General features: G+C 37.6%; 3 protein-coding genes across 5 annotated transcripts; 1 reads left to right on the forward strand and 2 right to left on the reverse strand.

Annotated features, from left to right (window-relative positions):
* Positions 1-678: 678 nt before the first annotated feature.
* On the reverse strand, positions 679-4,855 carry LOC122309758 (ER lumen protein-retaining receptor erd-2.2-like). Its single transcript, XM_043123397.1, has 6 exons — positions 4,395-4,855; positions 2,902-3,101; positions 1,734-1,874; positions 1,561-1,641; positions 1,053-1,177; positions 679-935 (listed from the first exon to the last, which is right to left on the reverse strand). The coding sequence occupies exons 1-6, from the start codon at positions 4,615-4,617 to the stop codon at positions 887-889; spliced, it is 819 nt and encodes a 272-aa protein (XP_042979331.1). The 5' UTR covers positions 4,618-4,855; the 3' UTR covers positions 679-886.
* A 769-nt stretch (positions 4,856-5,624) lies between these two features.
* LOC122309757 (probable alkaline/neutral invertase B) lies at positions 5,625-10,297 on the reverse strand. Of its 3 annotated transcripts, none has more exons than XM_043123393.1 (5): positions 9,978-10,297; positions 8,942-9,425; positions 7,986-8,417; positions 6,624-7,182; positions 5,625-6,124 (listed from the first exon to the last, which is right to left on the reverse strand). In XM_043123393.1, the coding sequence occupies exons 2-5, from the start codon at positions 9,368-9,370 to the stop codon at positions 5,829-5,831; spliced, it is 1,716 nt and encodes a 571-aa protein (XP_042979327.1). In that variant the 5' UTR covers positions 9,371-9,425; positions 9,978-10,297; the 3' UTR covers positions 5,625-5,828. The 3 variants fall into 3 exon arrangements, with proteins under 3 accessions (XP_042979327.1, XP_042979328.1, XP_042979330.1); XM_043123394.1 differs by lacking the exon at positions 9,978-10,297 and adding an exon at positions 9,621-9,938; XM_043123396.1 differs by lacking the exon at positions 9,978-10,297 and adding an exon at positions 9,608-9,938.
* Positions 10,298-11,819: 1,522 nt separating this feature from the next.
* Positions 11,820-22,628, forward strand: LOC122311838. The gene is made up of 10 exons (XM_043126559.1): positions 11,820-12,206; positions 12,452-14,114; positions 14,384-15,835; positions 15,975-16,360; positions 16,445-18,216; positions 19,797-20,238; positions 20,690-20,852; positions 21,606-21,709; positions 22,042-22,133; positions 22,213-22,628. Exons 1-10 carry the CDS (start codon positions 11,944-11,946, stop codon positions 22,287-22,289), a joined length of 6,414 nt encoding a protein of 2,137 aa, XP_042982493.1. The 5' UTR covers positions 11,820-11,943; the 3' UTR covers positions 22,290-22,628.
* The last annotated feature ends 328 nt before the right edge of the window (positions 22,629-22,956 follow it).

Consider the following 22,956-nt stretch of genomic DNA (forward strand, 5'->3'; position numbering starts at 1 on the left):
AGCTAATATCGATAGTCTAAATGTGAATTTATATTTAGATTCAATCCTGAGAATTAATAGATGCCATGTTATTTGAAAGTAACCTAAACACATTGAGCAGCACGCTAAACCGAAACGGTGGAAAATTGCTGAAACAAAGGCAGCAGAAGAAAGAGTCAAATACAATGGCATTTATAACGGGCCAAAACAATAAGGACTGATGAAATCATGTCGTCACTGGCGGAGAAAACGAAAGGAGATTGAGGGCGTTAATTGCGAGATGAAACGATCGAAATATATGAAGATGATTCGTTTATTCCTTTCTTTCTTCTATTTTTTTTCCCAACCAAATGAATTTTGTTTATCTTACTGTGGAATAAATAAATAAACCCAAAGACGCTGACTGAAATTATATATTCACCATGCAAGTTGAGAAAGAAAAGAGATTTTTTAATTATATTTATAGCTTGATTGTGGAGTTGTTCAGGCATTACCTTATTCAATCAAAAATCCTAATAAATCAAATACAAACAAAATAAGATGAGGTATCATAGATAAAATAAGACAGTTCTAACAGAAAACGTGACTCAACTGAGTAAAACATTGTGTAATGACTTTGGAATCATCTAAGTAATTAATAAAGGCAAGAAAATGGCTTTATTAATCGAAGTTTTCTGCATATTAGAATTGACACAAACATAAACCAACCATGAGAATCATTTCTTAATATATATTATAAATATCAAAGTTTTCTGCATCCCCCCCGTCTTTACAGCCAACCCTTTTGTCAAATAGTAATAACAGGGAGAAAAAAACGTATGAAGACAAAAATCCGTGACTTAAACTAGAATAACCCGCCGCATTGGATGATTAAGTTAAAATGGACTGCGAGTATTCATAATCCCGATCATACCACCCCAGAGGGAAGGCGGAGGACAAGCTGCCCGCCAAACACACTGCCAAGCATAGAACAAAGTTTACAATAATTTGAGAGAACACATAAATTATACATATATGGTAAATCATAGCGTGTAATTATTAGACAAAAAATGCATAAAAGTGTGCAAACCAACCTTTTGACATAGTAGTAACAGAAGTCTGCTAAGATGAAAGTTTGAACAATTTCTGAGATGAGAACCATAGAAGGCCATAATCCATAACCCAGCGCTACCAGCAAGTGTCCACGACTATCTAAAACCTGTTGAAAGCAATAACAACAACACATGGCAGCTTAAATATGAGTAGTCCACACCCCAAATGAAACATTTTTGTAACTTAAAGAAGCCACAGTTTGGCAACAATGCTGAATGTTATCTAAAAATAAATCTAGAATTTTAACATTGGTGGCACATGAGAACCGTATAATATAGCTTATTGCTCTACTAGAGCAATTCCTGGAATAGTGATGTTGGTCACCTATAACAGAGAAAATCATTTACCACCAAATGTGATAGGGAGGTAGGGAGGGATACCAACAAAGTATAAACCTAACTCAAACATAAAAATTCAGTTACGTGGATTAATAAATTCTCTTTTTACCTAAAAAAAAAAACATAAAAATTCAGCTTTTCAAGATCAAACCTGGAGAACCCAATGGGCACAGCTCAAGAACCTTGCCACACCTAAAGCAAACACGTAGTGAGCAGTGAATGGTTCAACAATCTGAAAGGACAGAAATAAGATGAATTTTAGAGGCTGTAACATCTGTTTATTTGTAAAACCTCAAAACACATCCCAATCGTAAAAAAATATACCTTTGTATTCTGCATTACCCGCAACTGGGGTAGAACTGAAACGGCTTCCAGATAGACACAGAATGCCCAGAAGATCCGGTTCAGTAAATGGTGAGAAGTTGATGGATGAATGAACAAAGCTAACACAGCGCAGGGTACCGCCTACATCCAAATTAAAAGGCAAGGATACTGTGTTTACAAGAAAGGTTAAAAGAACAAACGTTCCAAAAAAGTGTATCAAGCTAGGTATAAAAGAAGACAATTCAATAGCAGGACGTATTAGAACCAACCACACTTGGTTCTATTTCAAGCAATAAACTCTTAGATATTAGAAAGTTGGTATGGGAGAAAGGCGCCTTTTTTCAATCCCTGGTTGGGGTAGCATTGATTAGCATAGAACCTAAGCCTTTTTTGTCTCAAGGCATGCATCTAACTCGGCAGAAGCACACCATAGATTGTCTAAGCTGCCACGGAATGCTTTGCAAGCTGGATGTCTGTTACAACTACAATGGTGAAGACAAAAAAGCCAATAAAGCACCAGAATTGCTGAAAGCACACAGTTCCAGAGGTACCAACCATTGAACTTCTAAGGGAAGGTCTCACATAGTGGGAGGGTAACAAAATGGCGATTACCACTAAATAGAAAAAGGCATTGAGAAAATTTTCAAGTCAGATAGCTCAAAAGAAATCCACAAAGTACTCTCTTGAGAACTGGGACAATTTTTCGGTGTCTACAAGAAATTTCCAGGAGTATATACACATGCATATATTGAAGTGCTGCTGGATGCTGGAGTCCATTCCAGAAAAATATAATCAGTGTACAAGGATATCAAATAATTTGCCTCCATATGCATTATCAATATGTCTAAGATCTAAGGGGAATGTTTCCAATAAAAAAAATTTTGCTATTGCATATCCCTTCTTTTTTTTCCCCAGATTGTTATCAATAGAAATTCACAGGTACATTTTTTTTTTTTGATAAGTAGAAATTCACAGGTACATATCCTAAGATGACCATCATATCCTTGCTTTATACACAACCATGACTCTCACAAATTGTTGCCATATTTAAGAAAGTATTGAAAAGAGGAGAAATGGGATTCAGATCTAACCCCCTAAAAAACATAGGATCAGTGCTTCAGAGATAGAGCTTAAAAATAAGATGGCATAGAAATGATGGAAAACTCACCACAAAATATATCGCAAAATTGTCCTTGTCTTCCATGTAACTAGACTTTAATTTAAAGCGGATCATATAAATAACCCACAGCGTTGTTGCCAATGTAGCCAAATCAAGGAGGGTGTGTATATCATATTCCATAACAAAACTGCAGTAGAGCCTAACAGCTAAAAAAATAGCTGTTAATTCCTGGGATTTGAGCGATAGTCCTGCATATCATTAAAAGGTGATATCATAAGGCCCAAAGAGCAGACAGAGAAACCAGAGATGTGCAGTATCGGGAAAACCTTCTAACACCCAATTCCTAAGAAATATAGCATCCTACAAGTTGAAATAAATAGGATTTTACATATGGTTTATTGTAAAAGGTGTATAGCTATTATTAAAAATGACAAAAAAAAGGGACCAACTTGCCTCCTATCAACTACCACTCGCAAGTAAGCAACATTTACTTCAAAGCATGAAATAGTTTGTTAAAGACCAACCATTGATCCAAAAGCCCTACGATTGTGGATACTAATTTGATTCAACCTTTAACCCTTAGGATCATAACAATCCACCATGCTTCCAAACCTGACGTCCATGGCGGCTCACTCTATCTACATGGACCTGGTGGTAGCACTTTCCCTTTCGGCAGCTTCACTCATCTATTAGTATTCAATGACTTAACACTATGCCCATATATAGCACCAAAGCATTTTAATCCTGCCTATACGTCACCCCCTCTGCGACTTGAACCCGTGACGTAATCTCTGCTCTGATACCAATTGTTAAAGACCCAACTATTGATGCAAAAACTCTAGGATTGTTGGATACTAATTTGATTAAACCTTTAACCCTCATGATCATAACATAGTTACTATGCAAACAAGCCGTGTTTTCAGAATGAATCTCGAAGTGTTTGAGTTTGGTCCAATTCAAAATATAAAAGCTTTGAGTTTAATGGACATTCATCGAATGAAGATCCGGTCCTCAAGCTCGACTTCCGTGACAACTTTGAAGGCAAGAAATAAGAATTCCAACCTGACTCGACTCAACCAGCAACCTAATACATAAGAAATCCGGAAATAAAAGAAAGAACCTCCCTTTATATCTAAATTTACCATTAATGAACTCTGAAATAAATATCCAAAACCAGACCCCACTAACTGAACCATTAGAAAAATATTCGGAGCTCTTAGCTGAATCGGGAAAGTTAAAGAGAGAAAAACAACAATTTTTCCATATGGAACTCCAGCACATCAACCCGAATTTACCCAATTCGAAAAATAGAAAACGGAAACTAATCAAACGCCAAACAATCTGGCTCGTAAAATCGCCTATAACTCATACCGGAAAATGGTAAAAAAAAAAAAAAATAGAGAGAGAAAAGAAAAGAAAACCTAGCATTAGCAAACACTCATTTTTATCCAGGCAAGACTGAAATTAAAACCAGATTTACCACCAATTACACAAAAACCAAAACGTAACAAAACCCCCAAGGAAAAAGTTCGAAACTTTACCGGCGCAAGAGTTCTCCTTCATGAGCTTGTAGATGAGTACGGATATTCCGATGGAGTGGACGGCCTCGGCGGCCACAAAGAGGTTGTCGTGGTCGTGGACGATGAATCGAAGCAGAACAAGCGCCGCCATGCCCGAGACCACGGCCAAGAAGGCCTTCACTTTGGGAGGCTGTCGCCGCACCCATGTCGACACGGCGTGGATCGGCTTTCGCTGCGCCCTCATGAGGGTTTCGCCAACCAGTTAGTTTCCAGGAAACGTGTGGGCGAGAAAACGTGGGGAAAGCGAAGGAAAACAATATATATTTTTTTTTAAATCGAAGGAAAAACAATATTAATGGACGTAGGTTCGGACTGTTGATTTGGATTGATGATCGAATTTGCTCGGTCTTTTGGAAGTGGAAGCACCGTCCCACCGAAGGGGAAGGAACGTTGTTGGGCTCCGTGACGTGTTTCGGGCGTTGTTACTGTTTTATCTCAATGCTATTTGTATTTTTAAAATTTTTTTTAACTTATCCAGAAATTAATAAATTATTGTATTTTCTCGCAAAAAAAAAAAAAAAAATCATTTCCAATAGTGTTTCTTAATGTTTTGAAAAAAGAAAAAACTAAAAATGAGATATGCTGACTTCAATTCTAGTGTTAAAATAGTTTTTAGCGTGGAGTGAAAATTCAAACTTAGAATTTGAATTTTTTAAGAAATAAAGGGAAAAAAAATGCCATCGTCCCTCTTTAGAAGTAGAAACAATTTAAAGGGCCATCAGCAAAATATCCACATCTCATCCAGTGAATGGAGAAAGAAAAATGCTCCAAAGGACTTCGAATTCTTGTATTCTTAAAGGTTTTCCTTTTCTTGCTCTGAATCGAGATTAACTGAGGCTGTAACTCTAAAAATAAAAAATCCTAATGAAATATGAAGAGAGTGTGTAATTAGAACATGTGAAACGTTTATAATTAGCTTGATCAACACCACCTGTGGCTTCACAGAGTCGAACAGTACTGGTTTAAAAACTGGAGAGGAGTTAATCATTCACCCAAAAGAAGCTTTTATGCATTGGTATAGGCTTGAATTTGCCTAGTTAAGGTCCTTCATTCTTTATCTCTAAAAGACATGTTGACTGATATTTTGAAAGATTAAAAAAGAAAAAGAAAAAAATCGTCAGAAGGATCTTTTTTCCAAAACAAAACACATGAGATAAACTGCAACTACTTAATGTCCACCAGAGAGAGAGATGGAGAAGAAAGAACTAATATACCATTGCAGTTATGAATAAGAAAAGAAAGAACACGTGATACGTACTACAAATGGCTTATTGGTAGGAACCTGAAAGTTAAAAGGAATAGGTAGTCAGCTTCAATTAGCTCTGTCCCTCCATCCTTACAGAACAGGCCTTTCGTGGATAAACTCGAAAAAAAAAAAAAAAAGGATAAATGGCATTAGAATGTCCATGAATTTGATCTTCTGAGCAGGGGCTTCGTCTGCTTGTCTTCTTCAAGTGCTACCATACCCAAATGAGACGGATCTTCAAGCAACATTCTTGCAACCAAGTAACCAGCAATGGACCAGGTCTGGGATTTACGGGCTTGCTTCCCAATATATCGACCAAGCTTTCCATCGTAATATTCGGGCCAGTTATCCTTTAGCAACCTGCTTTCAGCAAGTTCAATGGCACGTCGGGCAATCTGGGGGCGCCCAGTCTTGATACATGCCGCAGTCAAAAGCCATAAAAGCACTGTACACATTTGACAACCACAAGATATCATCTAGAGGAAAACCTCTCAGCTGGAAAGTCCAATAAAACTAAAAGAAGATAAAAAAAGAGTTAAGGCACTTAAATTTTCATATCATGATTGTTTCAAGGAGTTACTGTTCCCGAATTATCATGATGAAAAGCCTGATAAAGTACGTATGTGGGATACTTGGGTTTGAAAAGCTTAAATGAAAGAATATAGCAATTTCCTAATCGATTGCCAAAACTAAAGGAACTCTATGAGATAACTATTAATTCGTCCTAAACTTTAGTAGCAGATATTCATGAACTACAAAAATGACGGATTCAAGACTGCTAGAAACTACAAAGTATTGTCAGGTGGTCTGAACTTTTATCTTTTATTTTTCTTCAGAAATTTTGTGAGGGCAGAATCATGTCCTTACTTACAACGTCTTCAGTTAAGGCATCAAGGAGTTTATTTGCATTGTGTATAGAGGTCAATTACAATGCAAAAGCATACCTGGCCAAGATCCACCGTTGTGGTAACTCCATCTCGTATTTTTCGGGTCACATCCTGTTACAATCCGCCATTCATGGCCTTCTATTGCTGGATAACAAACCTTCAGTGGCATTTCTCCAACCAATTCTTCCCATCGTGATTCTATAAGATCCATAATTGCGGTGGACTGTTCAGGGGTTGCCAAGGATGACAGGATTGCAATGCAATTGCCCAAGCAAAACCAACGAAAATCCATTCTTGCAGGACTGACATTCCCAATGAAGTAACCGCCACGACTTGGCATAAAATCAAAAATCCATTCTGGAAGAGAATCAGGTATTACATTAAACTTGTTGACGGCAGTGTGAGAATATTCTTCTGTTTTATATCGATATATATCATTAAGCTGCTTCAAATCTATCCAAAAATAACTTCTCATGTGAAAGCTTAAGGCATGAAGGCGTTTCACGATTCGTTCTACAACCTCCTTTCCTTCACCATCTTGCTTGAGTAAAAGCAACGCACATCTTAAAGCCATGAAGAAAAGTGCTTGAATTTCAATGGGATATCCATAAACACCCTGAAAACATACATAATCGACAATGAAGTCAAATTAAGGAAGTTTACTGATAGGTTCAGGACAAAAGCAATTTAATCCAACATGTCTTCAAAGAGAAAATGGAACCACTAGATACTAGCAAACATCAGGAGAACCTGGAAGAGTTTCTTTATGATGTCAAATTGTCAATCACCAGAAATTCCATAAAGCAGTTGGTTCATTCCCTTTTTCTTAATTTAAAATATAAAGTTGTTTATGGGGCAGATAGAATTCTCAAATTCCAAGAACATTTGAACTCCTTAACCCAACGGAGCCATAAGCCCCACAATAGAGGGGTTGACCACACGAATCCACTGTCACTTCTTGAAGAGAAAAATAATTTGCAACATTCATTATGGTTGGCATGTTGATTGTATGCAACTTATCTGGTCACTTATGCCCTAACTTACCCTTCATGCATGAACCATTGTGCTTAATGACAAGATAGTGTTAATGCTAAACTTAAATTACGTGCAAGAAGGTGTTTGGAGAAGATTCTGTTATATTCAAAGTTCCTTTTTCTTTAGCACTGAAACAGAGGCACAGTGGGTGAAAAATAAGCCCTACTGAATTGAAATAAAAGGGTATGAAAGGTACTGAAGTTTTCTTTGCCCTTTCATCCATTTTGCAGTTTGACGTTAAGTTCATGATATTTTTCCAATAACAAATACAAATCTTTGATGAATTTCCTGACAGAATTAAGAAAATCATACAAGTACTGCATGCTTAAATTCTGGTCCTTTACTGATTATTAGAAGGCATAAACATAAATTTTAAGAACTGACCATTCTACGATCAATCATGCAGCATCCATCAGCACAGAGAAGAGTTGGGAAAGTGTCAAACCCCTCTGAAAGACATAAACTCAGAATTAAGCGCATGCCCTTCTGGCATTCAGGCAGCTCAGCCAAGGAAGTGTCTCCTGTAGATTTTGTGTATGCCCGAAGCAATATAATCCACCAGAATCCTGAATCAACTGGAGCAACTCTTCCAATTGCACTCTCACCAAAATCTGCTATCAAAGTCTCATTGTTTTTGACTGGATCGTGTAATACTTTGAAACTGGCAGGCATTACTCCTTCTCCTAGCTGGAATCTATCAATCTTTTTCTCCCATGACTGAAGGCGCAGAGTCTTCAAAAGAAAAGTTTTCACTATCTCGGGCTCCCCATTCATCAAAAAAGCCAATGCACTGGGGACAAAGTCTCTCACAAACACCTAGACATATAAAGAATGGTGCCGGATGAACATCAACTAAATAAATAGTAATCATGAACACATTAGACAAAAAATCAAAAGGCAGCACATGATTGACAGACTTGCACAAATGGGATTAAACCCACGGCATTCACAGAATCACAAATATAATATAATGGCCCGTAGAAGTATCGACTATCAAGAGTCTATGCGATGCATCAAATGTTTATTGCAATAACATGCTTTGATAACAAGAAGATTGAGCGGCACCTCCTTTCTTTTAATTAAAAAAAAAAACCAGAAGATTGAGCAAAAAAAAAGAAAAAAATATTTGAGTAGAAGTAGATAGATCAATAAACAAGATGACTTCAAGTAATGAATAGTTAGTTTTTCTGCCCATATCACGAGTAGCACTACTTCAGAGCTTGTGTCTTAATGCTTGAAAAATTGAATTGGTGTCTCGTAGCACCACTTGTGATTGAATTACAAAATAAAAATTAATTTTTTTTTAAATAAAAAAACAACTTTTTATAAAGAAATTTCACCTGATCATAGTTGAGTTCTTCTTCAGAATTATCCAATGCAGCAATTGTCCCTACTGGTTGACCACGGAAATACACCAAAGATCGCCTCAAAGCATCCCAAGCTTCAGCAACCATCGGATGCGGTTCGAAGCCAGTGAATGACCTTGGGGTATTATAGCCTGACCTCCTACCCGGTGAAAATGAATATTCAAGATGGTCGGTTATTCGGGAAGGGAAATCATCAGTTCTAGATGGGGGCCGTGGGGACAAGCCACTAGTTAATTCGTGGAGCGACCTTTCGTCATATGATCTCTGTCTCTCCATATTCAAAGGCCTTGGCTTGTCTAACAGTCTTGAGAAATCAAATTCTTCAATTCCACCAACGCTAAATAAGGTATCAGCGATTTTTATATGCCCATTCTGAGATAGGTCCACGTTGGGGGTAGACATTTTCAAAGATCTCAAATGCAAGATAAGGGAGGCACTATGATGAGTTCAGCACAGCCTGCAGTTAATAAGCAAAAAGTTGTGACAACAAATTCTTTAATGACCAATAAGTGGCTATTAAGACATGGTAGAATTAGGCCGTCTAACCGATTACACAACAGGAACAGATAAAAGAATCAAGAATCCTATATATTCTTCATGTATCACCACTCCATAAATGACAAGAAAACACGTACGAACCTCTGAATCTAACCTGTTACAAGCATATGTATAGGTTTAGGTGGGATTCCATTTTCTTGATTCTCTTATCCTCTTGATGGTTTCTCGGTAACCAAACAAAAGGTAAAGCTTATAAATCTTACAATACAATCACCAAGCAAAGAAGCGTCGAAACAGAAAATGGTTATTTATCTGTAGACCCATTCAACAGCAATCATCAAGACAGAAGAAAAAAAAATATGATGGTTAAATCCAAACAAACACGGGTTTATGCCAATTCAAACAAAAATAAAACAGAAGAAAAAAATGCGCGAATGTTCATGCAGATTGCATGCTTAATCTGCCACTAATCAAAGAAAATTCACGTAACAAGAAAAATTAAAGAACCAACCTCAGAGTCAGTCGCTCAAAGATTAAACTACCTCCAGGGATCGAACAGTAATGAAAGAAACCACCTCACTTTCTGAGTGCTTGGACTCGTGAATTCTTTGTCTGATACTTTAATGAGTGGGGGCCAGACCCAGTACTCAAAACCCAACAAATCCCATGACGTATCATATGGGAAGATTGTGACCGTCTAGTACCTGAGCCCCGTCACTCGTCACGGTAACCTCTGGGAAAAGAGAATGCGACTCTTGCGGAAGAATCAATCTGTGTTTTGGCTTTGCCTATTGCCACGCGGGACGCTGGGTGTGACTGGGAGTTGCAGGTGGAGGCAGATGCTCGTAGAATTGATAATATAATACTGTTAATTAAAGTTTGTATCTTCACTTAAACTCAAACTCTATTTTTTATTTCATTGATTAGATATTTGATCGATCATCGAATAATCTGCCCTGCACATGATAATACTATTAAAAATATAATATAAAATAATTAAAATCTATATCATCTCATAATTGATTTAGCTACTTTTTTATTCCAAAATGGCGGAAAGGGACGCTTGCGAGCATGATTGCACGGTGTGAGCTGTGAAACAGTCAGAGAGAGCCCCGTGGGACTCGACTCTCTAGCCCTTTCAGAGTACGACCAAGTGGACCGCGTGTAGCAACAACAATAATACAGGTGTTTCTGCTGGTGCAGGGGAATCTGTCTCTTTGTGCACGTGTACGGTCACAAGATCCAATGGAGGGAGGGTGGGATGGATTCTATGTTTCTTCGTGCCTGCCAACAAAGTCTGTCCATACGGTAAACGACCTGTATTATATGATAGAGTTTGGTAAATTGGTGACATCACACTTTTGGAGTTGTTGAAAAAGGTAAAAGGTTTACAGAATAAAGAAGATATAATTAATAGAAAGGTTACTCTAATCCTGATTAAAGTATTGGAACGTGTAAAAATGCAAGGAATCTTCGAGTTTGGACTGAATCCTTTTTCTTTTGAAGCCGAAAAGGCCAATATACAGAGACAGGGAAAGACAGAAACAAGTGAAAGAGATGAGCCACAATAATGGTGTGGGGTGGGGTCTTAAGGGAAAGAGATTCCATCACAGATTCACATGTATTTTAAAAAGCTACTAAGGAATAAGGGTTCGAGCAATCACTAGAAAGACTAATGACATAAAAAATGAAATACATTTTACAAATATAATATGTGGATTACGCTGCATTAAATAGATGTTATATTAATATAATGAGATTCAAATCCCAAGGGGTTGGCTAAGGTGGTGAAAGCTTTGGTCTTGAAAAATTACTCCCTTTAAAGTCCAAGTTCAACACTTCATGTGTACAAATAATTATTTAAAGCCTCATCTTTTGGTAAAAAGCTAGCAATTTTACTAATTATATGTAGAGAAACTTCCGAAAATGCAATGCATTGGACGAGAGTTTATATTTATAGGGACTAGTATGAAGGATCATGCCTTGAAGAGGTTCTCAAAAATAAAAAAATAAATAAATAAAATAATGAGATTAAGTAAGATATTGTATCAATTTTTTTTTTTAATTATAGTAGATATTTGGGTCGAAAGATTATAATAGATCTTGGTCCAAGTGGACTGGCCCAAGTAAGGGCTGCAAGTTCGGACAGAGCTCTGTATTGGTCTTACAGTTTTGATTGGGAATTAGGTTTCTGGGTCGATGGAGAGACGGCCCAACTATCTGGCATTCTCAGAGTTTTCTGTTGGGTTCTTCGACTGCCATTGGTCCATTGGGTAATAATATCTGGGCCTGCATCCAGTAATTATTATTATTATTTTCGCTGCGTCCCTATGCTACACCCGGTAAATACCACCCTGAAATAGTCCCTTCCCACAATACGACCCAAAAGTCTAAAACCCTACTGGGAACCGCCAAAACCCTTTCCTCTGAAACAATATCCGAGACACCTCTCTCTTTGAAGAACGAATTTTTCAGGAATGGCTGATTCGGAAGCAAAATCCAAGGAGGGAAATATGAAGAAAAACAAAAAGCGAAAGCTAAGTGGTCCCGAAGAAGCCGAAATACCTCCCAAACCGCAACGTATAGCACTCTCAGAGAATCGCAGAGAACAAACCGATGTGGAGCGTGCTGAAGAGTTGGAGCAGAGAGACCCGAATCAGGAGCTCATAGAAGAAGGTTCCCCATGGAGGAACCTGCAATTGATTTTATCGTTACAGAAGAAAGAGCTCGATCTTCCTAAGTTTGTCCTTCCTCTTGTCTTTTTATACGTAGCAGTCTGTTTGGTTTACGAGAACTGGGAAACGAAAGAAACTTGAAATTTGGGAAATTTAATCCTCCAAAAAAGAAAGAAACTTGAAATTCGGTGTCGCATTTATGTTTATATTATTGGTTTTAAATTATAGGAGTCCGTCCGAAATATGAGGACTCTATTTGTTTCATGTAGCATTTAGTATTTGTGTAACAAATGATGGAATTTCAATGCAGGAAACTGGAATTAGCTTCTAGTTTTGTGAAAACGAGGGTCGCAGAAAAAGACAGCAGTGCTGACCAAGATTACGAACCTGTGAAATTATCCCGTTTGGTAGTTTTCCTTAATGATTGGACCCAATCAGTGTTGATTTCTTCAGAAAAGAAAATGAGGGGTGACGGGCAGAAACCTCAGGATGAAGTTATCGAGACGTGTCTAGATTTTAGATGCTGGGAGATTTTCAAATTTTGTTTGGAGGAGTCGTCGAGACTACAAGTTCCTTTAAATTTCTCGCGGAACCTATTACGGCCTATTCTTTATATCGCAAAAGATGCAGTGTCTCTAATGAACAACACTTTGTCCTGGTCACGAAAATCTGTTTTTATTGACGCAAGGTTTAAACTGTACATTGCCGTACTTGATTGTATTTCTTTGGTCTTCTCATCGCATGATGGCTTGTCGAATGAAAATTTAGACTTGTGGATGTCAACGGTAGATGCAGTGCTTGAGCTTGTCTTCAAATTTTACACCAAGAATCTTGATGGCGACAATATGGGTGATTTTGCCCTCCGGTTTTCGTGCTTGGTGCTGGAGCCATTTGCCATGTTCTTGAGGGCCCACCCAACTCGGAAAACGGGATTTCATGATTTTATAGATAAACTTCTTGAGCCACTGATGCATTTGCTGGCTGTCTTGCACCTTCAAATTGGCGGAAGTAATTCTCATAGGACAGGAAACTTACTGAATTTGGTTGAAGATGTTTTGTCTAATGGGCTGTTTCATCCAATCCATATTGATGGGTTTCTGAGCTTGCACAGTGCAGAAAAGTATGCCACATCTCATGATGGGAAATCAAATAACAAAAAAACTGTCATTAAGAGTTATCATAGACACTTATTTGATAAATTGGAAAGAACTCTGACAGAAAAGGTATCAGCAATGGGCAGCATTGGAGAACTGTTCCACTTGCTTGTTAATCGTGTGAAGTTGTTAAAAAAATCTTCGGTGCTTTCTTCGGGTACCAAGATGAGAGGGAAAGCAGGAGCTTCAAGGCACTTGGAGGATAACTCATTGAGTCATGCCTCTAAGATGTCTTTTGATAGTAGTAATGTGCTTAAAAACAATAGCTATTACTCGGGGAGTTTTAATGCAGACATTCGAAAGTCTCTTTTTGATTTTTTTGTACAGATTATGGAGCCTCTTTTGCTCAAGCTCAGTGTCTATCTTCAAGATAAAGTGGAAGTGGAAACTGAGTTGTCCCAGGTTCGTGGAATACTCCAATCTATTAATAATTTACTCGCCAGCTTTATGCATGAAAAGATATATGTAAGAACAGAGGACACATCTGAAGGAGCTTGCCTTTATTTCTTGAAGAAGGTTTATGATACAGTTATTTCATCATTCACCTATTTAAACCGGTTGTCGAAATTTGATTTGGATAACCATAGACACATTGAAATGTTAACTTTATCAGTCAATGAGGTACTTGTTGCCGTGGGTTATCTTCTGGAAATTGAGTATGAGGTTACAGGGAATGACTTGGTAAGCTTGTGGCTTATAGTCTTTTCTTACTCAACAATTGGCCTGTATTTGGCTGGTATGTTGGATCAAATCTCATTATTTTCCAAGATAGAAGCTCTTGGATGCCAATTGATTAATCTCTATGGTCAGCTACGCCAGGTTTGTAGATGTCCTTCCCTGATCTCATCTGATCGCATTCTATTATCTTCTTCTTCTTCTTTTGAAATGTATATATGTTATTTCGGTTTGTAGGAGTTGCAAAGTGCCATGGGGCCATAATATTTTTTGGGAAATGGTTTTGCCTCACGTCCTATTCTATCACGATCTGTCTCTTTCTGTTCTTCTTTTTTTACCTCAAAATATGGTACAACTTATATCTGGTTTTGCATTGAGTGGTTTCAAGCCTTGTTCTTATACATTTGATGTAGGTGAATAACTGTGTCTTTGCACTGTGTAAAGCATTAAGGCTTGTAATATCACAAGCTGATGATGGTGAAATAAATTGCACCAGATTTGTTGCTGATTTACCTACTGAAGCTTATGCAAGATCAGTTGGAATGCTGTTATGCTCCCAAGAGTTTAAATGTGCCATTCGTAATGCCATTAAGTCTATTCCAGAAGGGCAAGCGAGTGCATGTATCAAGCAATTAGCAGCAGATGTATCAGAAACCCTGGGATGGATGAAAGTTAATTGTTCAGTGGCCAAGGGAAAGGAAGTTGGTAAACTGAAAGTAGATAGCGTGCCAAATCCACCAGCAGAACTTTTGGGGAGGGGATTGTCCGAATTGTATGCTCTAGTTCTAGATTCGGTGACTGTCACAACTGGTAACAGTAACCTCCTCGGGGTTTCTATCAAGGACTTGATGATGCTACTACAACCTTGCATGAATAGCCTTGTTGCAATACAGCCAGATACCATCAACATGTTTCTTTCTTCTGTCACAGGAATAATTTTTGATAATAGGGCGGTTGGGAGTAAATGTGATTTACCAAAATTTGGTTTTCCCACTTGTTGGATCTTTATATTCTTCTTTCAGTTGTACATGTCCTGCCGAAGCTTATATAGGCAGGCAATAAGCCTTGTGCCTCCAGATTTATCAAGAAAGATGTCAGTTGTAATGGGGGATTCATTCACAGCATACTCTGGAAAGGAGTGGATGGAGAGGACTGATTTGGATGATAAAGGATATTTTTCTTGGATTTTCCAGCCTTCAGCTACTCTTGATGCTGTTATACAATCGGTTTCAAATATTTATCTTCAGAATAGTACTGAAGATTGCTCTCCTTTAATTTATGTATTGCATGCTATGGCTCTCCAGAGGCTTGTTGATTTGAATAGGCAGATAAAGTCCCTCGAGTATTTGCAGCAGAGTAATGATAAGCTGCTGGAAAATAAATTGGTTGACGCTGCTGGATTGTCATTATTTCGTAAAAGAAGTAGAAAGTGGGAAAGGCACATCTCAGTTTTGAGGCAAGAGGCAGCAGGTCTTACTGATTTCATAATGGGACATCTACCTTTAGTTGCAAAAGATCAACAATCGATCTCTTCTGATGTCGCCACTTGTTTGGATACACCTACCCAAGCTGTGCATGAAACTGAAGAGTGGGATTTTGGGATTTCCTCTGTGAACAAGAAGTCATTGCCCACTGCTCTTTGGTGGATTGTATGCCAAAATATTGATATTTGGTGCACTCATGCTGCTAAAAAGAAGTTGAAAATGTTCCTCTCAATTTTAATTTGTACTTCCATTCCCTCTTTAACAAGCAACTTTCTGAAGGTTGGGAAACAGTGCATCAATGAATCTAGCCAGCCGAAGAAAGTGACTATGCATCAAATCTCTTCAGCACTTCTGAGGGACTCAATTTTGTATGAACATAAAGTAAGATGCTTATGTAATCACCCTATTATTGTGTATTAATATAATATTATTTTCTTCAAAATTTCCCTTCCTGCATGATGTTCTTATGCTTCTGTTTGCTTAGTGTAAAATTTTGCTTTCATTTGATCTGTTGCATTAGTTTGTTTGCAGGTATTTTGCATCAAGATTTTGCCGTGTATTGGAGAAATCGGTGTCACCGTTACTTAGAGATTTTTCATCTAGCAATGTTGATTTGAATTCATCTCCTCACTGGCCGGAGGTTCTTGGTGCACTTGACAAGTCACCAGTAAATATTTCCAGCAAGGAACATGTTACATATGATAATTTGTCAGATTCAAAACTGATTGTCCATTCATCCGATAAGCTGCCTACCAAAATCTGCAGGGGAAAAAATGCTCTACCTTCCACGAGTGCGAACTTTACTGCTTGTCAAAGTTTGCTTAATCTTTTGTGTTGGATGCCAAAAGGATATCTAAATTCTAGATCATTATTACTTTATGCGACTTATTTACTCAACCTTGAAAGGTACACTGTCTTCCCTGCATGATTGATCCTTATATGTTATGATGTGGGGTGATTTTATGTAATGATCGGGCAATCATGTTTCAGGCTTGTCGTTGGCGGCTTGTTGGAATGCCAGGGTAGGTTGTGCTCATACAGCCAGTACAATCTTTTCAGATTGTTTGTTTCTTGCCGGAAGGCCTTGAAATATATAATTGTAGAGGCTTCTGAGAAGAAGATAGTAACTAGTCAATCGACTCAATCCTTATTTACTCCCATATTCCCTGAGGATTCATTTTCTGCTCTATGGCTTTTCAAGTCAGTATCTGCAGTGGTTGAGCTTCAACAGGCAGTGTCAGAAGATAGCACAAGTCAATTTAATGATTTAATATTTTCATTGACGGATCACACATCATATGCCTTCTTGACATTAAGTAGGTATCAATTTAGTCATGTTGTTCACCTCCTTTTAGATGCAGAAAAGCCTTCTAACGAGCAGTCCTTTTCTGGCAATACCAATCAACAGAATGACTTAATTGAATCTGATTCTTGTTTGGATTCCACCAACTGTATTGAGGCCTGGAAAAGTGCCTGCCTCGTTGCCAAGATTTTGACAGAAGAGATGCAATGCTTTGTTCTCTCTTTGAAGGATGCTCTTCGTGGTGAAAAAGTGGGTCTTGTTGTCAATGTTGTAAATTTGACTAGATTTTCTCCTATAGTTTCTTGCTTTAGTGGGTTTTTATGGGGTCTAGTGTCTGCAATCAATGATAGAGCTGCAAGATATAGCGATAATAGAGGAAAATTATTATGGTGGAAATGTGAACCCCACTCAGAACTCAACTTTTGTATAAATGTGTTTGAAGAGTTCATTAATCTTTTCTTGCGCATGTTTCTCCTTGATAATCAACAGCACACAAATTTCTATGATGCTCAAAATCATAAAAAGTCAGACTATAGCCCAGATTTGTTGGATGCAGAGGATATTTCATTGAAAGGTGCTGGTGCCTGTGTTGAAATTGCAAGTGGTATACATCAGCAAAAATCGGGCACTGCAGTGACCTTCCCTGTGTTGTCTGACATTCATGATGACTCTGCAAGTGCTAGTGTTAAACGGTCATGGTTGAAAGATGCAAACTTTGCTGCCAGTATTTTGAATGAGGGTGATTCTTTTGACTCCCAATGCATAAACAAGCCTTTGTTGCATAGGTTGCTCAATGGGGATTATCCTGGAGCAGCTTTTTCACTCAGGCAACTACTAATTGCCTCTTCAGCTTTATTGAGGCTAAAATTGCAGATCAATATGAGTTCATCATTCCCAAGTTTGGTACCAATCTTTGTTGGCATCTCACAAGTCTTGTTACTGGAATTTGTGCATATGGTTGAAATACCACAACCACATTCTTTTGTTTGGTTGGATGGTGTTCTGAAGTATCTGGAAGAGTTAGGAAATTATTTTCCTTCTACTAATCCTACCTTATCCAGAAATATGTATGCTAAGTTAATAGAATTACATTTGAGAGCTATAGGAAAATGCATAACTTTGCAAGGAAAAAGAGCTACACTAGCATCTCATGAGACAGAATCAAGCACGAAGACACTCCCTGGTCACATGGGATTATCTGAAGCATCTTATTCTTCTGCGCCATATTGCTTGGATGAATTTAAAGCTAGGTTAAGGATGTCGTTCAAAACATTCATAAAGAAACCATCAGAATTGCATCTCTTATCTGCAGTTCAGGCTATAGAGAGAGCACTAGTTGGGGTCCAGGAAGGATGTACAATGAACTATGACATAACTGTCGGAGCAGATGGTGGAAAGGTTTCCTCACTTGTTGCAGCTGGTGTTGATTGCTTTGATTTGGTTCTTGAATTTGTTTCAGGTAATGTTGCACATTCAATTTGGACAATTATGGAAATTAATTGTATTGATCCATTCTTTAGCAAGTCTGTAAGTGGGCTAACTTGCTTTTGGCATCTACCGTAGGGTTCAGCTATTTGCATTTAAATAAGCTACTTCCAGAGTGAGTAAAACCTTTCAAATGCTAGGGCTAAGAATGGAAGATAATCCCTTTATGTTGCGTTTAAAATGGATCTTATAAGAGAAAATCGAGTAATTTCTGCCACATTCTAGCACTTTCCTTTAATGGTATAACTGCTTCTTATGGAAAATAAAATTTAAAAAAAAAAACCAAATATACTGTGTTTGGTGAAAGATTTTTTTTAATTGTAACTTTTTGGAATTCTTTATGCTTTTTTCTTGCTTGGGTTAATATGAAAGTTATTCTAAAGCTATGATTAATATGTCATTATGAAAATTCACTAACATTATCAGTACTACCATAGTTACTACTACCGCTGCCACTACTAGTAGCATGTGCCACTGCAAGTTCCCCCTTCACTGCCACTGATACTGACACCACCACCAGGACCATCAACACCATACCATTGCCACCTCTACATTATTGCCACCATCATCACTATATCGTTATAATTTCTTAATTTGAAAATATATGGCCAAACATATGAAATTTAAATTGATAAAGATTAAAGACCTCATCAATCCAAATCTCTTCATTTTGAGAATGCTTAGAAATTTTTGAATTCTTTTTTTCACGAATACAACTCTATAATTCTGTCAAAATCTCATCTTGGTATTGCAAAGGTCGTGTTTAAAAGAACTCTGAAAACTTATTGGGGAAAAAAACTTAGAAGTTAGCTATGGATTCCAGATTTTTTTTGGAATTTTTTTTATAAAGAAGATATTTTTATTGATATAGAAATAGGCATAACATATTTTTATTGATATAGAAATAGGCATAACCCAAGTACACATGAAGTATACATATGATTACACCTAGTTAGGAACTAGAAACGGTTACAAGGAAATCATGAAAGTAGAGACCATTAAAGTCTATAACAATGGCCCACATAAATAAAGCCTTCCAGAAACAACTCAAACTCTTCCAAGGAGCGTTCTCGATCCTCGAAATTTCAGTCATTCCTTTCACCCCAAATGCACCAAAGTAGACAAATGGGAGCCATCTTCCATGCAGCTGTAGTCTGTGGTATCCCCGTGATCCCTCTCCAACTAGCTAGTAGGTCAAACACCCTCCCCGGCACAACCCATGCTAATCCCACTTTGCTGAAAAAGTAATTCCATGAGGCCCTTGCTGTAGAAGTAAATGATATGCTGTTTCGCGCCATTTCTGCACATACAACACCAGTCAATGAGGATAAGCCCACGTTTTTTTAGACTGTCAATGGTCAGAATCTTCCCTAGGGATGCTGTCCAAACAAATTTGGAATTTCTTCACAACATATTTTAATGTTGTCCTGCTCCCATTCTAGAATTTGTACTTTTGCGGTACCAAAATATGAAGTACATCCACACTATTGAAATTTCCACTTTAGGGCTCTCTATCAATATGATACATGTTCTGACCTTTGACTTTCTCATCAGGACGCAAACGTTTGAGTGTTGTGAAAAGACACATCCAGAGCCTAATTGCAGGTTTGTTCAACATAATTCTGCACTTGCAGAATCCTTTAATCTTCTATGGGAGATTTATGCGTAGTGAAGGTGACAGTAATCCGGATCCAGGATCGGTCATTCTTATGTGTGTTGAAGTACTCATAAGAGTTTCTGGAAAACATGCCCTTTTCCAAATGGATGCCTGGCATGTAGCAGCGTCTTTACGTATACCTGCTGCACTTTTTCAAGATTTCTGTCAGCTTAAAGATTCTGAAGCTCCCAGTTCATCTCATCCTTCATTGGTCTTGGATAACCAAGTCGCCGATCCACTTGCAAGCATGAATGTTTGTGTTGTAGATCGATACTTCTCAATTGACCTATTTGCTGCATGTTGTAGATTATTGTATACCATTCTTAAGCATCACAAAAGGTATGGTCTCTCACTCTCTGAGGTACACAAAAAACTTGGTTATAGTGGTTTGTAATTTTTTACAAGTAAATGACCCAAAAAAATGGAAGTGGAAAACAGCAAAATATAAAAAATAAGGGTACTCAACCCTTTGCGTCTTTCTTGCAATTTTGTACTGAAGGGCTTCTGATGGTCTATATAACAGTATTAACTAGTGTTGACATATTGGTGCTCTAGTGACTAGTTGATTAAGGCCAGAATATCTGCAGTTTTATTTACAGTAACCCCTGCTTTAGTTTGATCAGTGCCCACTTAATCTGTACCTATATTTTAAAAAAAATCTCACTTAATCTGTATGAACTGTCTTGGTCTTTATTTTTTCTTTTTCTTTTTTTTAATGCCCCCTCCCCATCACTGGTGGATGAAAGTAGGCGTTATATGTGATTATGCTGATTGTTCTCATTACTTCTAGTGAATGTGAGCAGTGTATTGCTCTACTTGAAGCTTCTGTTTCTGTTCTTCTTCGTTGTTTGGAGACTGTGGATACTGATCCAGTCACTAGAAAAGGATATTTTTCGTGGGACTTAGAAGAGGGAGTAAAATGTGCTTGTTTTCTCAGAAGGATTTACGAAGAGGTATGTGGTTTGTGTTGACATGCATTACAATTGAAATGCATCTGAATTTGGGATATCACAAAGGAATCATTAATTTAGATATCAGAGGAAACCTTTCTTCATAGCCTTAATTCCTTTTCATGCATGGCCTTAATTCTTTTCACTATACCCATGAAGGAAGAAAGAACAAGGAGATACATGATATGTTATATAATGAATTGTGTTTCTCACATTGCAAGTAGTTTAAACATTCTTGCAATGTTTATTCTTGCAAAGGGATCATTCAAGCAATCAAAGTACTTGAACCTACTATTCTGTACTTTATTTTCATCGATTTACAGCTAGTTTGAAATGGAGCCAATATCCTTGTCAGGACTTTTCTTTGGTGAATGAGGTCACTAAAGGCTTTAAATCAGAGCTTAACTTATCAAAAACAAAAAAATCAGAGCTTAACTTATCAAAAACAAAAAAATCAGAGCTTATCTTGGGATAAAGCGTTTAGTGCTCAGGAACTGCCCACAAGCTCAGCTTGCTTGTTCAGTAAACCTTACATGTCCGTTAAACTTGTTCCCCATCTAAAGTTTGATCCTTTGGGTTTGGCTTTAGTACGCAAAGACTAGGTTGCTTTTTTCACCATACATTTTTTAATAGGTATTTTGTCATTTATGCTTTAACATGGTCCTTGGATAAAATGTCATCTATTTCTCACACAAAGAAGATTTTACCCTTAATGATTCTCATCCCCCTGGTTTAATTTTCACATTTATGGTGCAGATAAGACAGCAAAAGGACATCCTTGGCCGCCATTGTTCCCAGTTTTTGTCCAATTACATATGGGTTTTTGTGGGATTTGGCCCTAGTAAAGCTGGCATCAAAAGGTGATTCTTTTTTTTTTTTTTTTTTTTTTTTTTTTTTTTTTTTTTTTATATCCTTGAATCTGATCGATCTCATTACGAAGAATTGCAAATTTGTTTTCTGTTTAAACTACCACTTCCTTCATATAATTCCAAAACGCATTTTTATTTCTAAAGATGGTGCATCATTCCTTGCTGGCCAAAATGTCCCCTTTAAAGATCTTATTTCCCGCTTTTCCGTCTTTTAGAGCTAAACCATGGGAGGAAAATATTGGAGAAATGAGCCAGCCTTAAAAGGTTGGTAAGCACCTGCTCTCATGCTATAGTAGCTGAACCATTTAATTGCGAATCTGCAGGGAAATAGATGAAGCTCTAAGACCAGGTATATATGCTTTGATCGATGCCTGCTCAGGGGATGATCTTCAATATCTTCATACTGTATTTGGAGGTAAGGGAATCTCGACTTGATATAAAAAATGAATTTTAGAAATGCTCCATTCTCACTTAATCTCTTTTCACTTGTGTAGAGGGTCCTTGCAGAACCACACTTGCAACTTTACAACATGATTACAAACTGAATTTCCAGTATGAAGGAAAAGTCTAGTCGAAATATTTTGTCTAATGGATATGATTCATCTAATCGATACAGTACAAGTCCTACCGGCGTTATAAAAAATATCATAAAGGAAGCACAATCATGGAAGTAGGAGATAAGGCAGCCATAGGTTTTATAATGTTGTATAATGCAAATTGTTTTTTCTTTCTTTCGCCCCATACCATAGATTCCTAAATTGTAGTTTGTTTGTAGTGTACATATGAACCAAATTTGCTTTCAGGATATCTTGCCTTTCAAGTATAAATGGTTTCACCGGTGTTGTAAATTGCAACCTTTTTTAAACCATTTCCCAAATTTTAATCGGTAATCTCTCATTAATATGTTGAATTGTCCTGTTAACAAGATGTGTTAGTAGGTCTGTGTAGTACGAGAACATCTGTCCATGTTTTTCCCCGAGATCTGTACACAGAAGTTGCCGACTCCATCAACGGAAACCAAAGCTGACCAGAAAGAGATACCTGTCACGGTGGAGCATTTGGATCTTATTGAGGAAAATGGAGTTGAGCAGAACATGGAGCTTGTGGAAGACAGCAGCGTGAGCTTTCATCAAAGCAACTTAGCGGAGAATACTGACATCTCGGTGGTACCAGAGTCTCAAGAGATAAATAAAATGAACTCTGTGGTTGAATGGGAAGGCTGCAACTCGTTGGATGAC

This window comes from Carya illinoinensis, chromosome 5, assembly GCF_018687715.1.
Source record: "Carya illinoinensis cultivar Pawnee chromosome 5, C.illinoinensisPawnee_v1, whole genome shotgun sequence".
NCBI classification, from domain to species: Eukaryota; Viridiplantae; Streptophyta; class Magnoliopsida; order Fagales; family Juglandaceae; genus Carya; species Carya illinoinensis.

Coding starts and splice junctions, on each gene's coding strand:
- LOC122309757 (XM_043123393.1), bottom strand. CDS start 9,370: ATGTCTACCCCCAACGTGGACCTATCTCAGAATGGGCATATAAAAATC. Junction 8,418..8,941: donor AAGAACTCAACTATGATCAG/GTGAAATTTCTT, acceptor TTATATGTCTAG/GTGTTTGTGAGAGACTTTGT. Junction 6,125..6,623: donor CAACGGTGGATCTTGGCCAG/GTATGCTTTTGC, acceptor AAATGTGTACAG/TGCTTTTATGGCTTTTGACT.
- LOC122311838 (XM_043126559.1), top strand. CDS start 11,944: ATGGCTGATTCGGAAGCAAAATCCAAGGAGGGAAATATGAAGAAAAAC. Junction 18,217..19,796: donor GGTTCTTGAATTTGTTTCAG/GTAATGTTGCAC, acceptor CTTTCTCATCAG/GACGCAAACGTTTGAGTGTT. Junction 20,239..20,689: donor ATTCTTAAGCATCACAAAAG/GTATGGTCTCTC, acceptor CATTACTTCTAG/TGAATGTGAGCAGTGTATTG.
- LOC122309758 (XM_043123397.1), bottom strand. CDS start 4,617: ATGAGGGCGCAGCGAAAGCCGATCCACGCCGTGTCGACATGGGTGCGG. Junction 3,102..4,394: donor GAAGGAGAACTCTTGCGCCG/GTAAAGTTTCGA, acceptor AATGATATGCAG/GACTATCGCTCAAATCCCAG. Junction 1,178..1,560: donor GTGCCCATTGGGTTCTCCAG/GTTTGATCTTGA, acceptor TGCTTTCAACAG/GTTTTAGATAGTCGTGGACA.